The sequence below is a fragment of the Rhinatrema bivittatum genome, chromosome 1 (assembly GCF_901001135.1).
Source record: "Rhinatrema bivittatum chromosome 1, aRhiBiv1.1, whole genome shotgun sequence".
Taxonomy (NCBI): domain Eukaryota; kingdom Metazoa; phylum Chordata; class Amphibia; order Gymnophiona; family Rhinatrematidae; genus Rhinatrema; species Rhinatrema bivittatum.
The window spans coordinates 138,104,245-138,125,169 of record NC_042615.1 but is presented as its reverse complement, the minus strand read 5'-3'; the positions used below and the strand labels follow the sequence as shown (position 1 = coordinate 138,125,169).

At 45.9% G+C, this 20,925-nt stretch overlaps 1 protein-coding gene across 8 annotated transcripts in view; it reads right to left on the bottom strand.

Moving 5' to 3' along the window:
* The window catches only part of CLOCK (clock circadian regulator), a 430,837-nt gene that overhangs the window by 312,268 nt on the left and 97,644 nt on the right, over positions 1-20,925 (bottom strand). For 7 of the 8 annotated variants that reach the window (XM_029587462.1, XM_029587474.1, XM_029587432.1 and 4 more), the window contains one exon: positions 15,521-15,730. Coding sequence is in view for 5 of the 8 variants with exons in the window: in XM_029587432.1 (XP_029443292.1) it covers positions 15,521-15,543 (23 nt within the window). In the remaining 3 variants the exon portion in view is untranslated. Of the gene's footprint in view, positions 1-15,520; positions 15,731-20,289; positions 20,337-20,925 lie in introns of those variants that run through there. The other variant, XM_029587446.1, reaches the window with a different exon arrangement.

Genomic DNA, 20,925 nt, shown 5'->3' with positions numbered 1-20,925 from the left:
AAGTGCATACTGATATACTAGCATGAATCTTCTGAACAGGAAAAACTGGAGCAGCTCCCGAAACGTTAAAAACAGGTATTTCGTTTTACATGCCATCTACCTACATCCCTTTTGTACAACAAATAAATAATGCAATTTGCACAGGAACAGAAAATTAAATTTATATATCTTCTGTACTTTCCGGGGATAATTTTCAAAAGGATATATGAGCATAAAAATAACATACAGCAATTTTTAAAAGCCCGTTTACATGCTTAATGTGCACTTATGCACATAAAACCTATAGACAATTCAATTGCATATACTGTACCAATTTTCAAAAGCCCAATTATACACTATAAGATGAATTTTCAAACAGTTGAGCATTAACTGTTAACACATTAATGCAGCACATTAAAAAAGATAAGCATTTCAATACTCAGCCAACATGAAACACTGAGCTCAGACAAGAAATGTATTAACACTAGTCTAGGGGCTGGATTAACACTTACCAGTAATCCTTGCAACATATAACCCCACAGGAGGACCATAAAACTATCCTTCGACAGCCAAGGGTAGCGATCTGGATTCATTTGACCATCTTAAAAAAAAGGAAATTAAGAGGTAAGTAGATTTTTCACATTTCTTAGCATCTGGTCAGATGAATCCAGAACCAGTGGGATATACCCAAGCTACTCCTGAATACGGCGGGAAGCTGCCCGTGGTCCTGTCAAAACCGCACGTGCAAAGACTGCATCCTCCTGGGCCTGCACATCCAGATGATAGATAATACCTGGAAAAAGTATGTAAGGAGGACCACGTTGCACCTCAGCAAATGTCAGCGAAAAACAACAACCTAACCTCCGCCCATGACACTGCCCGAGCCCTAGTGGAATGAGCCCTAACCTGACTAGGCAACGGCTTTCCAGCATCAACGTATGCATCTGTGGCTACCTCCTTAATCCAGTGCGCTATTGTAGCCCGCAAAGTCGTCTCTCCCTGTCTAGTACCGCCATGAAAGATAAACAGGCAATCCATCTTCTGTAAAGGCTTAGTAACCTCCAGATAACCTGACGATATGTCTACTGACATCCAAGGGTCACAACAGATGGTACTCTGCTTCATCTCTCTCTCTGTCTGTCTAGAGACGGCAGGGAGATGGATTGATTCAAATAAAATTCAGAGACCACTTTTGATAAAAAAGAACAAACAAACAAAAAAAAGGAACAATATGCAGCTGCACCGCCCCTGGAGTCACTCGGAGAAATGGCTTCTGACAAGACAAGGCCTGCAGCTTGGAAACTCTACGCGCAGAATAAATTGCCACAAGAAACAGGGTTTTCCAGGTCAATAACCTCAAAGGAAGGTTAAGCATTGGCCTAAACGTATGGCCTGCTAAGAAATCAAATACCAAATTAAGATTCCATAATGGTACCAGAAACCGCAAAGGAGGACAAAGATGTTTCACTCCTTTCAGGAAATGAGTCACATCAGGATGAGCCAACAAGGATCCACCATTCTCCTGACCCCTGAGGCGAAAGCCGCTACTTGTATCTTTAAGGAATTGAGAACCAAGCCTTTATTTAAGCCATCCTGCAAAAATTCCAAAATGAGGGGGATCCTGAGTGAACAAGGAAGAGTACCTTGAATTTCACACCAGGCCTCAAACACTCGCCAAACCTAAACATAGGCCAAAGAACTGGAGAACTTTCTAGCTCTTAACAAGGTGGAAACCACTGTTGCAGAGTATCCATGCAAGCTAGTCCTTTCAAGGGCCATACCATAAGACAAAATCAAGTCAGACCTTCATGAAGAACAGGTCCCTGCCACAACAGATTCCTGCGCACTGCAAGTCGAAAGGGCAAGTCCACCAGATGCCGCCACAGATCTGCAAACCACGGTCTCCTGGGACAATATGGAGCAACCAAGAGCACCATCTCCCTGTGGCGCTCAACCCTTCAAATCAATCTGCCCAACATGGGCCACGGAGGAAAGGCATACAGCAACTTGTCTTCCAGCCACTCCTACACCAAGGCATCTATCCCCAGTGACTTTGGACCTCTCCTGCAACTGAAGAATCATGGAACTTTCGCATTGTGAGAAGTCACCAAGTCTAGAAACGGGAGACCCCAGCGACCAGAATCAGCTGAAATGTCTCATCTGACAATGCCCATTCTCCCAGGTTCAGACTCTCCCTGCTGAGAAAGTCTGCTCTTACATTATCTTTTCCTGCTATGTGCGAGACTGAGATTATCTGGAGATGCACTTTGGGCCATTCCATAAGTTGATCTATTTCCTGAGACATTTGCTGGCTCTTAATTCCTCTCTGCTGATTGATGTAAGCCAGTCGTTGCATTGTCCAACATTATCCAGACCTCTCGACCCTGTAGCCTGCCGCTGAATTGCAAACATGCCAACCGCACTGTCCTGACTTCTAGCTAAAGGACGTCCCAGAGCACTTTTCTGCATTCCAGTGCAATTGCATTGTCAGCTCCTGACGGTGAGCTCCCCAACCATGAAGGCTCGCAACTGTCTTGAGTACTAGCCAGTTCGGTGATGCTAAAGAAACTTCCTCTCTCAGATGATCCGCATGTAGCCACCACTGCAGTTGAGAGGAGACCTCTATCAGCAGGTGGAGCCAAATCAAATAGTCCAGAGATTGAGGGTTCCACTGAGACAGCAGGGAGTGCTGAAGAGGATACATATGTGCCCTTGCCCACGGCACCACTTCCAGGGTTGCTGCTATTAAACCAAGTACTTGTAGATAGGACCATACAGTCGGCTACAGAGTGCTCATCAACAGATGCAGCTGTGCCATCAACTTCTGAATACGCACTTCTGGCAGAAAAACCTTGCCCTGCTTCGTGTCGAACCAAACCCCGAGGTATTCCAACGACTAAGCAGGATGAAGATTGCTCTTGACCAGGTTCACTACCCAGCCAAGCTCCTGCAACAGGGAGATCAGATCATCTTGCGGGAAACCAGGCAGCACTCTTCCAGCAACTTGGCTCGAAGTCAGTCAGTCATCCAAGTACAGGTGTACAAGGATCCCATCCTTCCTCAACTCAGCCGCAAATACTACCATTACTAGGAGAAGGTCCTGGGAGCAGTGACCAGACCAAACGGTACCACCCGAAACTGATAATGGCATCACAGAACTGCGAATCATAGAAAATGTTGATGCTCTAGTCGGATGGGAATGTAAAGATACACCTCGGATACATCCAGAGAGGTCAGAAATTCCCCTGACTGCCCCAGGTACTCTCAGCATTTTCAAGGTCTGGGAAATCAGGGCTGGCAGTTCATCTCTATGAAAGAACTGCAGTATAGTCCTACATGGTTCTAATCCCAGAGGAATTTCTCCATCCTCTAGTGACAGGGTCGGCCTCATCATCGATGCTATTCAGATCCTTATCGGGCAGACCCGCTACCATTCTAGGTGTACTCCAGCGCTTAACAATAGAACCAGAAAGTGAGGTCCCTACCCTGCGACTCTGCCCTGGGAGCACTGGACAGGGCTGAGGACTGCACCTAAAGAAAGGATTGCAATCCCTAGACAAATTCTATCCATGAAAATGTAGAAGGATCCATGCCAAAACCAGAAGGCATCTGAGGCATACTCACTGAGCTTCCTTCCTCTGCTGACGAACCAGTTAGGAGAGTTCCAAGATCAAGCATCTCTACTGACACATCTTTACCCAGAACTTCATCCAGCTGGGAAGAAACAGGTTTAGTGAAATCAGAGGAAGATAATTCTCTCTGAGCCTCCAAACAGCCCTGAAAAAAGTTAGTGGGCACTCCAGGCAGAGATGTCAAAATATGACAGGCAGTGCAGAGGGAAAGTCAACGACAAACCTTTTCCGACAGAAAAATATCAGCAGAACCAGAGGTCACGAGCTGAGGCTCCAAGGAGGAAGACTAAGAACCAATGTCAGGAAGTATTTCTTCACGGAGAGAGTGGTGGATGCCTGGAATGCCATTCCAGAGGAAGTGGTGAAGTCCAAAACTGTGAAGGACTTCAAAGGGGCGTGGGATAAACACTGTGGATCCATCAGGTCTAGAGGACGCGTATAAAGAGCAGGCAGCAAAACACTGAACGGAGCGGCAGTAGCCACAGAGTCATTCACGGAGCGGGATGCCAGTGGCCAGTGGTTGGTGTTCCACCTTCACGGAGCAGAAGGATGGAGGGCTGCCATCTCCCAATTACAAAAAGAAAAAAAACAAACAAAAAAATAAAACAGGGATGGGTTCATGGGCTATAGGTATTACCAATTATTAGGCTTATTCAATTACCAATTATTAGGCTTTTCAATATTTGATGATAGTTAATGGAGAGATTACTTACCTAATAATCTCGTTTTCCTTAGTGTAGGCAGATGGACTCAGAACGAATGGGTATAGTGTGCTCGTGCTAGCAGCTGGAGACGGATCTGACGTCAGCACATAGTACATATACCCCTGCAGGAAGTGCAGAAGCTCAGTAATCTTCCTTGCAAAAGCATTATGGATATATGTGTGACTGACCGATTGATTAACTGAACATGATTAACCTGACCGATTGACAGTAGCTGGAGACCGCCAGTGTTCTCAACCGGAAGGCGTCGACACCCGGCAGGGTGGATGCCCTATGTAAGGACACATGGCTCACCTTGAAACGGTGAATCCCCATATATATCGGCAGCCGGGCGGGATGTTGAGTCCATCTGCCTACACTAAGGAAAACAAGATTATCAGGTAAGTAATCTCTCCATTTCCTAGCGTGTAGCAGATGGACTCAGAACGAATGGGATGTACAAAAGCTATTCCCGGACTGGGTGGGAGGCTGCCCGAGGTCCGTTTAGGATTGCCCTTGCAAATGCTGTGTCCTCCCTGGCCTGGACGTCCAGACGGTAGAATCTGGAGAAGGTATGGATGGAGGACCACGTTGCCGCTCTACATATCTCTGCAGGCGACAGCATCCTAGTTTCTGCCCAGGAGGCCGCTTGTGCTCTGGTAGAGTGAGACTTGACTCGTAGAGGTGGTGGTTTTCCCGCTTCTATGTAGGCCGCCTTGATAACTTCTTTGATCCAGCGAGCAATACTTGCCTGTGAGGCCGCTTCTCCTTGCCTCTTCCCACTGTGAAGGACGAACAGGTGGTCCGTCTTTCGTACTGTTTCCGACATTTCCAGGTATCTGGACAGCAGCCTGCCGATGTCGAGATGACGCAGTATTCGACCTGCTTCCGATTTCTTCAACCCTTCCATGGTTGGCAAGGATATGGTTTGGTTGAGGTGGAAGTGTGAGACTACTTTGGGTAAGAAGGAAGGAACCGTGCGAAGATGGATAGCCCCTGGGGTGATTCTGAGAAACGGATCACGGCAGGACAGCGCTCTGAGATGCGGCGTGCTGAGCATACGGCCAGCAAGAACACCATCTTCAAGGTTAACAAATGGAGGGACAGGCCTCGGAGGGGTCTGAAGGTGGGTCCCGCTAGGAATTCCAAAACTAGGTTGAGGTTCCACAGGGGCACTGGCCATTTCAGTGGTGGGCGAATGTGTTTGACTCCTTTCAGGAAACGTGAAACCATCTGGGTGTGTGGCAATGCTGTTGCCATCACACCTGGGGTCGTAGCAGGATAGCGCTGCCACCTGAACCTTGATTGAATTGAGGGACAGACCCTTCTGAAGCCCATCTTGCAGGAAATCCAAAATGATGGGGATTTTAGCGGCATGTGGATTGGTGCTGCGTGTTTCGCACCAGGCTTCAAATACTCTCCAGATCCTTATATAAGTTAGTGATGTGGAGAACTTGCGTGCTCGGAGGAGTGTATCTATTACCGACCCCGAGTATCCCCTTTTTCTCAGTCGAGCCTTCTCAATGGCCAGACCATAAGAGAGAATTGAGCTGGATCCTCGTGGAGGATGGGACCTTGTCGCAGCAGGTCCCTGTGAGGGGGCAGGGGTAGAGGATCCCCTGCCAGTAGTTTTCTCATGTCTGCGTACCAGGGTCTTCTTGGCCAGTCCGGGGCCACCAGAAGAACTAGGCCTCTGTGCCGCTGAATCTTGTGTATAATGGCGCCGAGCAGGGGCCATGGAGGAAAGGCATATAGCAGGATCCCCTGAGGCCATGGCTGCACCAGGGCGTCGATCCCGTGGGATAGAGGATCTCGCCTACGACTGAAGTATCTGGGTACTTGAGCGTTGGACCTGTCCGCTAGTAGGTCCATGCCCGGAGTCCCCCACTGATCCACAATCATCTGGAAGGCCGTGGATGACAGCTGCCATTCCCCCGGGTTTAGGCTTTCTCTGCTGAGAAAGTCTGCCGTGGTGTTGTCCTTCCAGGCGATGTGGACGGCGGAGATGTCCTGGAGATTTGCTTCCACCCAAGCCATCAGGGGGGCTATTTCTAAGGATACCTGTCGGCTTCTGGTTCCGCCCTGTCGGTTGATGTATGCCACCATGGTGGCATTGTCCGACATCACTCTGACTGCTCTGTTTCGAAGTCTGTGGGCAAATCGCAGGCAGGCTAACCTGACTGCCCGTTCCTCTAGTCGGTTGATGTTCCACCCCGACTCTTCTCTGTTCCACCGCCCTTGGGCGGTTAGCTCTTCGCAGTGTGCTCCCCAGCCGCTCAGGCTGGCATCTGTAGTGAACAGGGTCCAGGTTGGGGAGGACATTTTTGACCCTCGGCTCGTGTGGCCGGGCTGCAGCCACCACCGTAACTGATTCCGTACTCTGGCCGGTAGAGGTAGATGCATGGTGTAGTTCTGTAATCGTGGGCTCCACCGAGATAGGAGGGTGCCCATGGTACCACTTCCAGAGTGGACGCCATTAGGCCGAGGACCTGTAGGTAATCCCAAGCTGTGGGCCGGGTGGTGCTCAGCAGAGTCTGTAAACGATTCCGGAGTTTTGATCTCCTCTTGGAGGTCAGGCTGACTTTGTCTCCCTGGGTGTCGAATCGGACTCCTAGGTATTCCAGCGACTGCGAAGGCTATAGGGAACTCTTGTTTGTGTTGACTACCCATCCTAGGCTTTCCAGAAGAGATATAACTCTGTTGGTTGCCCAGTGGCTCTTCTTCGGTGACTTTGCCCTGTTCAGCCAATCGTCTAGGTAGGGATGGACGAGAATTCCTTCCTTCCTGAGTGACGCCGCCACCACTACTATTACCTTGGTGAAGGTCCGCGGCGCGGTGGCTAACCCGAAGGGTAAAGCCCGGAACTGAAAGTGTTGTTTCAGGACTTTGAAGCGTAAGTAGCGCTGGTGATCCCGATGGATTGGGATATGCAAGTAGGCCTCTGACAGATCCAGGGATGTGAGATACTCCCCTGGCTGTATTGCACTTCGGACTGACCGCAGAGTTTCCATGCGAAATCCTGGGACCCTTAAGTGCAGGTTGACTGACTTGAGGTCCAGGACGGGTCTGAAGGTGCCCCCCTTCTTGGGTATGATGAAATAAATGGAGTAATGCCCAGAATTTATCTCCCATGCAAGCACTGGGATTATGGCTTTTAGGGACAGGAGCCTCCACAAGGCAGCTTCCAGTGCCGCCCTCTTGAGGGGTGGACAAGGAGATTCCTCAAACTTGTCCGGAGGGGGATGAAGGAAGTCCAGGTAATACCCTTCTCGGATGATGGCGAGGACCCACTGGTCCGAAGTAATCTCGACCCATCTGCGGTAGAATAGGGTTAGCCTGCCCCCTATGGCTTCTTCCCCCAGATGGGTTGGCTGATTCTCATTGTGGGGTGCGGCCGGGACCCGAACCCGAGCCGGTTCCCCTCTTGTTGTGCCTGGTCCGAAAGGACTGGTTCTTAGTCTGAGAACGAGGTGCTAGGTAACTAGTCCTGTAGGGGTTGAAGCGTTGAGAGCTTCTACCTATGGATGGCCTAGGAAAAGGGCGCTGGTTCCTCCTTGACTTGTCTTCTGGTAGACGGGGTAATGGAGAGGCGCCCCATTTGTTAGCCAGTTTCTCGAGGTCGCTGCCGAACAGGAGGGATCCCTTAAAGAGCATTCTTGTAAGGCGCGTCTTGGAGGAGGAGTCGGCCGACCAATTTCGTAGCCAGAGCTGTCTCCTGGCTGCCACTGAGGATGACACTCCTTTGGCTGCCGTACGAACTAAGTCGGAGGTAGCGTCAGTGAGGAACGAGAGAGCTGATTCCATTTCTTCTCCCGGGGTGTTGTTCCTGGCTTGTGATAAACAGGAACGCGTCACCACGGTGCAGCAGGTCGCGATTCGTAGGGACATGGCTGCCACCTCGAAGGCTTGTTTCAGAATGGCGTCCAGGCGCCGGTCATGTGCATCCTTGAGGGCCGCCCCTCCCTCCACTGGAATGGTGGTGCGCTTCACAATTGCGCAAACTATGGCGTCTACCTTGGGGCATACCAGCAGCTCCTTGGTTGCCGGGTCCAGGGGGTACATGCTAGACAAGGCCCGACCCCCTTTGAATGAGGCCTCCGGCGCATTCCACTCCAGATCGATTAGCTGCTGTGCTGCTTGAAGGAGGGGAAAATGGTGAGCCGTTTGACGAAGGCCCTCTAGCAGGGGGTTCATTCTAGGTTCCCCTGGGGTGCCTTGGCCCGGGATAGCCAGCTCCGACAGGCATTGAGAGACCAGGTCTGGGAGATCCTCCTTAAGAAAGAAGCGTTTCATGGTTCGATACGGCTCTATCCCCGAGGGAAATTCTCCCTGCTCGGGGAGCTCGCCTTCTTCATCAGAGCAATCTGAATCCCCATAAGTGGGGCTTCCGGGTGGCGGGTGTCCTTGCCTAGGTCTAGAGGGTCCAGGGGCAGGGTCATCCGGTACGTATGGGTCCGTTCGGAGATCAGACTGCATTTTGACAAAGGCGTGAATCCCCTTGAATAATTCCACCCAGGAGAGCGAAGCAGGTTCTAGCCTTAGGGGCACCAGGTCTCTAGGGTTCCCCGGCTGCTCACCTTGGCCTGCTAGGTCCGGGGTGTTCCCTGAGGAACTGGCAATTAATCTGGGCTGGGACCGGCCCTGGCCTGGAACTCCCAGGGCCTCCTCACATTGGGCACATAGGGAGTCTGCTTCCTCGCTCTGTGTGGCTCTGAGGTGGCATGCTGAGCAGAGGCCTAGAGCTCTTATGCCTGATTCTGGAGGTGCCGGCTCTGTGGACGCATGGGCTCTCATACGCTCCATCACGTCTGTTATCTCTATGCCGAAAGTATGCGCCTTGTAATATGCGCGAAAGATGTGCGCCGATTAATGTGCGCCTATCAACGTGCACCTATTAATGTGCGCCTATCAACGTGCGCCTAAACAATATATGTGCCCAATTACTTTCGGGCGCCTAACATACGTGCCCGTGGCCTGTGCGCTTAGTCTGGTCTGAACAGTAGATCGAGGCGGCGAACCAGGGCAGATGGCGACGGCGAGCAGGCAGGCAAAATGGCGGGCTTCCACGTAGGCAGACCCCGCTAATCCTCGCTCTTCGGAGACCAGCAAAAGTAAAGATGTACGCCTTACCTGATCTTCGGCGCTTCCCGGCTGCGACCCGGGCGGTCTCCCGCTGCGGGGGGAGAGGGTGATTACCGTCACCGCCGCGCTCGAGGAAGTGCACCCGCTGCCTCTAAGCCGGGTGCACTTCCTCGAGCGCGGTGAGCAGTGAGGTGAGCAGTGAGCAGTGAGGACTTGGCCCCCTTGCTCGGGGGCCAAGTCCTCACTGCGAACGGATCGGGACCGAGGCTGCCTCTATGCCGCGCCCGAGCCCTTCTCACTCGGGGGCTAGGTCCCCGCCGCAATTCGGCCACCGGACCGAGGCTCTTACCTCCGAGGGACCACGGAAATCACCTCGGGAAACTCAACTGGGGGAGGGACCCGAGGGTATCACCGCAGGAGTGCGGGGCTTGTCTTCAGGTAGGATTCTTCTATGAATTTAATCGTTAGAATTTGGAAGAACGCTCAGCGAGCATGAGGTAGCTCCAAACTGCTTTGGAGACGGAAATTACTGAGCTTCTGCACTTCCTGCAGGGGTATATGTACTACGTGCTGACTTCAGATCCGTCTCCAACTGCTAGCACGAGCACACTATACCCATTCGTTCTGAGTCCATCTGCTACACGCTAGGAAATGTGACTTTCAAGGCATACTTCACTTTCAATGCATATCCAGCATAGCTCCCTGCTTCAACGGCAGGGGAGAAGAAAAACTAATACTTCACACATATCCAGCATTGCTCTCTGCTTCAACGGCAGAGAGCTATGCTGCCGCTTACCCAACTAATCAAACTTAATATTTCACTTGGAAGCAGCTCCATCACTGCTCTCTACATTAATGGTGGGGGTGAAAGGGAAATAGAACCTAAGGTTACTAAGAGCCAAGAGAAACAGATAAGTATGAGAAAAAAGAAGTGTGAAGCTTGCTGGGCAGACTGGATGGACCGATTGGTCTTCTTCTGCCATCATTTCTATGTTTCTAGGTCATTTCTATGTTTCTATGTTTCCCAACCCTCTCCTGGAGGCAAACCTACCCAGCCAGATTTTCAGGATTGCCACAATGAAGATGCTTGAGATAGATTTGCATATATTAAGACCCAGAGTATGCAAACCTCTTTCATGCATATTCAATTTGGATATCTTAAAAACCTGATTGGATTGGTGAGCCTACAGGAGAAGGCTGGGAAACACTAGTGTAAATGGCAGATGAAAATTAATGTGAACAAGTGCTCATTGATGCATATAGGGAAGAATAATCCAAACCATAGGCAAACAATGCTGGGTTCCACATAAGATGTCTCAACCCAGGAAACGGATCTTGGAATCACTTTAAAATACTCAGCCCAGTACACAGTGGGAGACATAAAAGCCAATATGTTTGTTTTATTTTCCATTCCTTTCCAAATAAGCCCTGAGAATATCATAATGCCTCTGCATTGATCCATGGTGCGACCACACACTGAGTATTGTAAGCAGTTCTGATTGCCTCATCTTAAAAAAGATACAGTAGAATTAGAAAAGGCACAGAAAAGAGTGACCAAAATGATAAAGGGAATGGAATGGCTCCCCTATGAGCAAAGGCTAAATGGGTTAGGACTCTTCAGCCTAAAGACGAGATGGCTGAGAGAAGATAGGATAGAGATCTATAAAATCTTGAGTAGGGTAAAATGGATCAACACAGGCAGTTATTTAACATAAGAACTTGCCATACTGAGTCAGACCAAGGGTCCATTCAAGCCCAGTATCCTGTTTCCAACAGTGAACAATCCAGGTCACAAATACCTGGCAGGATCCCATGCTGCTATTGCGCAGTGACAAGTAGTGGCTATTTCTTAAGTCTACTTGGTTACAAACAGTTTACTTACTTCTCTTCCTGGAATTAGTCCAAACCTCTTTTAAACCCAGCTACGCTAACTGCCTTAATCAATTCCTACGATAATAAATTCTAGATCTTACTTGTGCATTGAGTGAAAAATAATTTTCTGATTTGTTTTGAATGTGCTACTTACTAACTTCATGAAATGTTCCCTAGTCTTTGTACTTTTTGAAAGAGTAAATAACCGATTTACATTACCTGTTCTATTCCACTCATGATTTTATAGACCCCTATCATACCCTCTCAGATGTATCTTCTCCAAGCTGAACAGACCCAAGCCTCTTTAGCCTCTCTTTTGGTCGTCCTTCTCTGTAACTTTTCTAATGCAACTATATCTTTTTTGAGATGCAGTGAGAAGAACTGCATACACTACTATAAGTGTGGCCTCACCATGGAGCAATACAGAGGCATTATGACATTCACTGTTTTATTCTCCATTCCTTTCCTAATAATTCCCATCATTCTGTTCGCTAGTTTGACCACCATACACTGAACTGTGGATTTCAAAGTATTGTTCACTATGAAGCCCAGGTCCTTTTCCTAAGCAGTAACTTCTAATATGGAACCTAACATTGTGCCACTACAGTGTGGGTTACTTTTCCCCATGTGCATCACTTTGCACTTGTCCACATTAAATTTCATCTGCAATTTAAATGGTCAGTCTTCCAGTCTCACAAGACCCTCATGCAATTTTTCACAATCCACTTGTGATTTAACAACTTGGAATAATTTTGAATCATTTCACTCATTGTTCCTTTTTTCAGATCATTTACAAAGATATTAAAAAGCAACAGTCTCAGCCCAGATCCCTGAGGCATGCCACTGTTTACCTTCTTTACTGAAAAAACTGATCATTTAGTCCTCTGTGCTTCCTACCTTTTAACCAGTTTGCAATCCACAATAGGACATTGCCTTCTATCCTGTGACATTTACATTTTCTCAGGAGTCTCTCATTGAGTACTTTGTCAAATGCTTTCTGAAAATCCAAATGTATTTTTATCCACCAGCTCACCATTATTATTATTTTTGTACTCCGCTGAGATCTGCGGATCAGCGGAATAGAAATATGCATTAATTAATTAATTAACCCATTCAAAAAAGTAAAGCGGATAGGCAAAGCAAGATTTCCCTTGTGTAAATCCATGCTGGCTGTGTCTTATTATACCATGCCTTTCTATAAGTTCTCTGATTCTGTTCTTTAGAATAGTTACCATGATTTTTCTCAGCACTGGATAGATTAATCTGTCTATAATTTCCCAGATCACCCCTGCATACCTTTTTAAAGATCAGGGTTATGCTGACCACCCTCCAGGCTTCAAGCACGGTAGACAACCCCAAAGATAGTTACAAATTTCCAGTAGCTGATCTGCAATTTCAATTTTGAATTTTTTCAAAATTCTATGCTGTATACCATCTGGTCCAGGCGATTTGCTACTCTTTAATCTGTCAATCTGCCTTATTACATGCTCCAGCTTCACAGTGCATTGTGTCAGTTCTTCTGAATCATCACCACTGAAAATAGTTTCCTGCACAGGTATCTCTCCAACATCCTCTTCAGTAAGCAGTGAAGCAAAGAATTCATTCAGTCTTCCTACGATGGCCTTATCTTTCCTAAGTGACCCTTTAGCCCTCGATCATCTAATAATCCAACCAACTCCTTCCCAGGCTTCCTGCTTCAGATATACTTTAAAAAGCTTTTGTCTCTAAGGCCAGCTTCTTTTCAAATTCTCTTTTAACTGCTTTATCAATGTTTTGCATCTAACTTGCCAATGCTTTTGCTTTTTCCTATTTTTCTCAGATGGCTCCTTTTTCCAATGTTTAAGAACATAAGAAATTGCCATGCTGGGTCAGATCAAGGGTCCATCAAGCCCAGCATCCTGTTTCCAACAGAGGCCAAATCAGGCCACAAGAACCTGGAAATTACTCAAACACTAAGAAGATCCCATGCTACTGATGCAATTAATAGCAGTGGCTATTCCCTAAGAAAACTTGATTAATAGCAGTTAATGGACTTCTCCTCCAAGAACTTATCCAGCTACACTAACTGCACTAACCACATCCTCTGGCAACAAATTCCAGAGCTTAATTGTGCGCTGAGTGAAAAAGTCTTAAATGTGCTACTTGCTAACTTCATGGAATGCCCCCCTAGTCTTTCTATTATTCGAAAGTATAAATAACCGATTCACATCTACTCGTTCAAGACCTCTCATGATCTTAAAGACCTCTATCATATCCCCCCTCAGCCGTCTCTTCTCCAAGCTGAACAGCCCTAACCTCTTCAGCTTTTCCTCTCAGGGGAGCTGTTCCATCCCCTTTATCATTTTGGTTGTCCTTCTCTGTACCTTCTCCATCGCAACTATATCTTTTTTGAGATGCGGCGACTAGAACTGTACACAGAATTCAAGGTGCAGTCTCACCATGGCGCGATATAGAAACATTATTATGACATTTTCCGTTTTATTAACCATTCCCTTCCTAATAATTCCTAACATTCTGTTTGCTTTTTTGACTGCTGCAGCACACTGAGCCGACGATTTTAAAGTATTATCCACTAGGATGCCTAGATCTTTTTCCTGGGTGGTAGCTCCTAATATGGAACCTAGCATCGTGTAACTACAGCAAGGGTTATTTTTCCCTATATGCAACACCTTGTTTGTAAGAAATTCTTTTGGCTAAAATAGCATCTTTCACCTTTCCTTTTAACCATGCTGACGGTTGTTTGACCTTTCTTCTACTTTTTTTTTAATGTGTGGAATACATTTGGACTGGGCTTCTAAGATGGTATTTTTAAAGCAACAACCATGTCTGATATAAACTTTTAACCTTTGTAACTGCACCTTTCAGTTTTTTTCTATTTTCCTCGTTTTATCAAAGTCTCCATTTAGAAAGTGTAATGCTCAAGTTGTAGATTTACTTAATGTCCTCCCAGTCATTGTCAAATTTGATCACATTATCATCGCTATTGCCAAGTGGCCCAACCACCGTTACCTCTCACATCAAATCCTGTGTTCCACTAAGAATTAGGTCTAAAATGGATCCCCCTTCTTGTCAGTACCCAGACCAAGTGCTCCATGTAGCAATCATTCATTTCAACTAGAAACTTTACTTCCATAGCAAATCATGATATTACATTTACCCAGTCAATAGTGGGGTAACTAAAATCTCTCATTATGACTATGATGACAAATTTATTAACTTCTCTAATCTCTGTTAATATTTTATCATCCTTCTGTTCATTTTGGCCAGGTGGATGATAGCATACTCCCATCTTTATACTCTGATGACACATGGAATTTCCACCCATTAAGGATTCTACTGTGCATTTAGTCTCCTGCAGGAGTTTTATCTGGCTGAACTCGACACCATCCTTAACATAAAGCGCAATCCCCCCACCAAATTGATCCACCAGATCATTGCGATATAATTTGCACCCTGTTATAGGAGGGTCCCATTGGTTATTCTCCTTCCACCGGGTCTCTGAAATGCCAATTATGCATACCATTTCATTCAGTGCTATACATTATAACTCTCCCATCTTATTTTTTAGACTTCTGATATTAGCATACACATATTTCAAAGTATGTTTTTTGTTGTTATTAACAATCTGCTTATCCCTTGACAGGGGTATTTTAGAATATTTTAACTTAGGTGGCTCTTTACTTATAAATACATGGGCTACTACTGCTTTTACTGGAACCTCTCTATCAGGATTCCCTAACTCCTCTACTATTTTAGCATCCTTTGAAGATATCTTCCTCCAAACCATGCACTGCTGAGCAACTGTCAGCTTTCCCCCATGTTCTAGTTTACCCATTGAAATATTACTAGGATTAATGTTCATTCCTTGAAGCTCATAGATAGTACATTTAAAATAAGTCAGGGAAAATATTTTTTCACTCAGCTAAAATTAAACTGTGGAATTTATTGCCAGAGGATATAGTGAAAACAGCATAGCTGGATTCAAAATGGGTGAGACAAGTTCCTGGAGGAAGATTCCATAATACTAACAAAGGAAACCATAGTAAGTGGAAACTAATAATAATCAACAAAAAAGGATCCACCCCACTAAGAATATTTATGAATTTTGTACATCTTGGAAATAATCTGCGTTAAATGATCATCATAAATGGGAGAACTAAATGCGCAGCAAATCAAACTGCACTTGTGTCCACTGTGCCAATCATTTGATCAATTTGTAAATTTTTCAAAATTAAAGCCTTACTCAATAGTCACCTCATGTAATAACTTGAATCCATAAATGCACAATAAAACACTTGTGTTCTCAAAAGTCCCGATAATTCAGTGAATATCAACCAGTCCCATGGTCATCACTCAATCTTCGCATAATCATGGTCGCATCACAAACCCAACATGGCACCATGTTTCAAGCAACTCCAACAAGCTGCGTCAGGATGTTTGATAGTAGCCCAGGTTCATGAAGGTCTGCAATGAAGGGAAACACCAGATTAAATGACATATATAACATTTTAATAAACCAATCAAGTTTAACAATATTATTACCAATAGCATAGTCAAAACACATGGGTGGGCTTGAATGTCACCAAGGATGATACAGAATATCAAAATAATAGAATGCACAGTGTAATAAAATAGCCACAATCAATATAAAGAATTCCATTCAATCTCATAACTGAGACCACTGGGTTTGATAGCAGTGAAAGAATACATCCAGTTTTGTTCATGATAATTCAACAATTTTTCCCGTTACCCCCAAGAGGGTGACTAGGGCCAATATCTATTACTGTCCACTTTTAATCACCAAAATTATGTCCTTATGATACACAATGCGGCACATTTGTTTTCTTGGTGAACACACAACTCTTGTGCTCAATGAATCTGACTTTGCTAGATCTCCTTGTCCACCCCACATATACTAGTGAGCAAGAACATTGTAAAATATATATTACTAAAGATACTTTATAGTAACACTATAATCTAATGTGGGATATTTTGTACTCGCACAAAAATTGTAGATATTACATACAAAATGTTCCAAGATTGTGACATTCAATTACTGTACCGATGGTAATGGAGCATGAATACCACGTTCACATATATTCTGTCCACAAGTAAACAATATCAAGGACCTCTCAGAAAAAAATAATATGCATGGAAAAAAAATTCCAATGTTTGTTGATGTTTGCAATCATGTCAGATGATTCGTGAGGTGGATCTGAGAAGGAGTCTACTGCTCTTCAGGAAAGAGTGTAATTTTTAGGGGAAGATTACCTCAATCGCAGACTTCATTGGAGATTCAGAGGCCCACAAAGAGGATACTAGATGGCACAGACCCACGACCAAGTCATAAATGTCACAGTACTGTCAGCGATGAACATTTCAGGCAAACTGTTAATTGCAGTTCAACAAAAGGGTATTGAATCAAGGGTTACCTTTTGTTCAGTCAGTAATATATGACCCTTTTCAAAATAGAACTGCAATATATGGTGAAATTAGTTCTTACCTGATAATTTTCTTTCCTTGAGTTCAGTCAGATCAGTCCTTATGCAGGGGTTCTGACCAGTGATTAGCAGATGGAGACAGAGAATAACAGGCTCGCTAACATCACTCCTTATATACTTCTGTGCTGACTTCAGCCTGCCAGTACTACCTGTAACAAGCTAACTCTGGACAGTGGAAACCTCCATTAACTATCAAAACAATTTAACACTGCATTACATATCCCTTAAAATGTATTATTTATTTTTTACATATTGATTAGGGATTGGGAGAATTAGGCCACTAGCCTGGACCTCTTTGATTTTCCCCCACTATCAACTAGGGATGTGCATTCGTTTTCAACGAATGTGCAATCCGCAATGCATAAGTCCCTATTCGTTTAATTTGTGGGTTCGCAAAACGTATGGTGATCCCCCACGAATGAAACATATCATATTAGTTTCATTCTTTTGGTTCGCAGTGATTTCTTAGCAGTCATTTGAAATAGGAGAAGGCCATGCGGAAGTATCCATAGCAACAACCAGCCCTTTCCTGTGAGACATAAGTGACCTCACAGCCCTATCATAGAGTGGGTCAGACAGGTTGGCAAGGAGCCCAGAATGGCAACGTATCAGAGATAAGCATTTTTCTAATGCAGCCAATCGCTGCTTTCAGTGCTCTGTGATGCTGTTCCTGCTGTACTATTTATACCTTAAGCACGCGGCGTGCCACACACTTTATTCTCGGCTGTTTGGGGAGGTGGATTTACTCAGAGCTAGTCTGAGTGTCTCAAATCTGTATTCAATTGCTATTGCTTGCTACTTTGATAGAAATTTCCATTGAAAAAGGTATTTGTTCGTTTTTGCTGCTGTGCCAGCCAGGCTTTTTTTTACTGCACTTGTCTCCCACTGAGACAAGCTGCCAGCAGTGGCATTTTGCTGCTGATCTTACCCCCCTGGGGTAGGTTGCAGGAAGGGTATGAGTGATGTGGGTGGGAAATAGTGTGAGAGTTGCAGTGGCTGTCTGGGAGTTGGTATTTTCAAACAAGAAGCAGCATCACTAGGAATTGTGCTTGCTCAGGCTTCCAGACTTGTCTTTGGAGTTTCATTTTTTTGTGCACATACAGCAGTCTCAGTTGTAGTGTACATAAAGGCACTGCACTGTGCATCTGTGTGTAGTTTTCCCAGACTCACATATATTGGTACAGCAGTGTTCTTTTAATCCAAATCCCCAGTAGGCATCTTCTGGAGTTTAAATTTTTTTTGTGCACATACAACAGTCTCAGTTGGAGTGTACAGCAAGGCACTGCACTGTGTCAGGGAAAGGCTGACAGCTTTCCCGGTCAACCTTAAAAAACCCGGTCCCTCCTGCACCTCTCCTTACCTCAGCACTGAAGACTGTCAGTCAGCCGCAGTGAAAACAGTTCTTTTAGACACAGAGAAAAGCTGTTGCAGGAGACAAGGGAGCAGCTGTAGCAGAGACATTGGTGAGTAGCCAGGAGCCCCTGGTCATCAGACACCGAACTGTGGCGGGCGAAACCTTGACAGGAATATCCAATTTCCCAGACGCCCGGCTTCTACTGAGGGATAGCCCATGAAGGCGCTTAACACCTCAGGAAGCGACCATAAACCAAAAAATTAAATTCAAACTAACTAAATAAAAAATATAACTAAAGACTGCAAGTGTGCATCTGTACCACCCAGAGTCAGAGAAATACTAAGTGACTGCAGGTGGCACTCTCGTTATGTAGCAGTGCCCAAAGTTCTAATTGTTCTCTGACTCCACCTGCTGGTTAGGATACACAACCCACTTTTCTGGACTGATCTGGGTATGTTCAGGAATGTGGGTTTCAAGCATTTGCTGAAGGTCTTAGTTCCAAATCACAAAGTCCCCTCCAGAACCACATTTAGCAGAAAGGTCATCCCCAGCCTGTACAACCAGTGTCGCAGTCGCATCCAAGCGCTGCTAGCTAAGGCAGAGGGGAGAGTGCATTTCACCTGCGATATCTGGACCTCCATGAATGCTGCACACTCTTACCTCTCCCTGACAGCACACAGGTGGGACCTGGCTGAGGCAGGGGCAGACAGCAGCTCTATTAGTGAACAAGTATCAGGGTGGAGGTGGGCTTTACTACACACCCACCTGACGGACGATGCCCATAACTCAGCCAATATACTAGCATGCATTAGACAGATGCTGGCGGGCTGGCAGCTACACCAGCGAGACAGGAATCTTCAGGCAGGGTTCTTTGTCACAGACAATAGTGCAAACATGGTAAAGGTAATATCCAACAGGCGCTTTCAGAACATCCAATGTTTTGTGCACACACTCTGCACCTGGTAGTGAAGTCAGCTCTGGGGTTGAAGTTCAAACACCAAGAGAATGAATACCTGCAGGACTTAATACACAAGTGCAGGAACATAGCAGTGCACTTCCACAGAAATGTGAAGGCAAGGCAGGTTCTCCGTGAAAAGCAGACTGATTTGAGGATGCCTCACAAGCGTCTCATTCAAGACATTGGCACCCAGTGGAATTCCACCTATATGATGCTGCAGAGGTTAGTGGAGCAGCAGACACCCCTTCATGAACTTTCTGCAGAAATGGATATAGGTGTGCAGAGTCCCCTAGGGCATCATGATTGGTTAGTCATGAGTCAGCTGGTAAAAATCCTGCAGCCCTTCAAGGATGCCACGGAGGAGCTGAGTTCCAGAAGTGCCACCTTGGCTGACATCATCCCTATAGTTAATTTTCTGGAGGAAATTTGGAGGCCTTTAAACAGGAAGAGGGAATGACAGCAGAGGTGCTGCATTGTCTGGACGTTTTGCAGAAGCAGGTGCAAAAGAGATTAAGACCTTTAACAAAAGACTACAGATAATGCTCACCACAGTCTGTGATCCCCGTGTGAAAGGGACACTCGCCCTACAGTCCGATTGTCTCACATTTGTGAAGGACCTGCTGTTAGTAAACGTCCATGAACAGGAGCACCATAGGCAGAGACAGATTAGGCATGAAGCAGAGGAGGAAACAGTGGGCACTTCAGAGAGTAGTGCAAGCCCAAGCAGGAGCAGCACTCTGTCAGCGACAGCTAGTACTTCCTCCTCCACTTCAGTAATCCAAAGCCATGTTTTCCCTAATAAAACATCTGTTCTGAAACGGGCTAGAGTGAAAGCAGCTGGCAAAAAGGACTCTCAGCCCACCAAAGCAAAGGAGACACCAGCACAAATGTCAGTGACACTGTATCTCATAGAGCCCATACAGGACATGCAGACAGATCCACTGGCATATTGGGCACACAAGTCCACTGTCTGGCCACACCTAGCCAAAGTGGCTCAGTGATATCTATCATGTCCACCAACCAGTGTGCCCAGTGAACGTGTGTTTTCAATGACAGGGGATATCATGAGCCCTCAACGCACAAGGCTGGCACCAGAGTTGATGGAAATGCTAGTGTTTTTGAAAATAAACATGCCTTTGCGGGGGGGCGGAGCCTGAGGGGTGAGGTGAATCCCTGCCCCCGAGCTGGGCGAAGTTCCTCAATTAATTACCTGCTACAATTTTTTCTCTACGGAGGTTCGTGGACTGCTTCCTGCCCAGCTGCGTCTGACGTCATTTATTTATTTATTTATTTAGAATTTTTATATACCGAATTTCCTGTTAGGAAACAAATCAATCCGGTTTACAGGTAACAGCAAAAATGCCTCGGGACGGGAAACAGTGCCCTTGGCTTTACAAGAAACATATTAAACAAGGCTTTACATATTAAACAAGGCTTTACAAGAAACATATTAAACAAGGCTTTACATGTAACATAATGAAACAGTACCTATTCGAAGAATCAACAAAAGGCTTTGCATGTAACATAATGAAACAGTGACTATTCGAAGAATCAACAAAAGGTAGCTTCTCTGGGATAACTACTGGGTTGACTACTTAAATGATGTCACAATACAATAAACATGTATAGAAGATTAAAAAGTGGAGGCAGATTGTGTAATGTAGTCTTTTGGGTGGTGAAGTCCGGAAACACATAATAATAATATAATAACATTGTATAATATACAAGTGATCCAGTTATCATAGGGTGACGTCATCAAAGAGGAGGGACCGGTAGTGCCAAAACCGGCCCCCCTGCGGCGCGAGGTTGGGGACAAAGAGAGGACGGAGCCTGAGGGGTGAGGTGA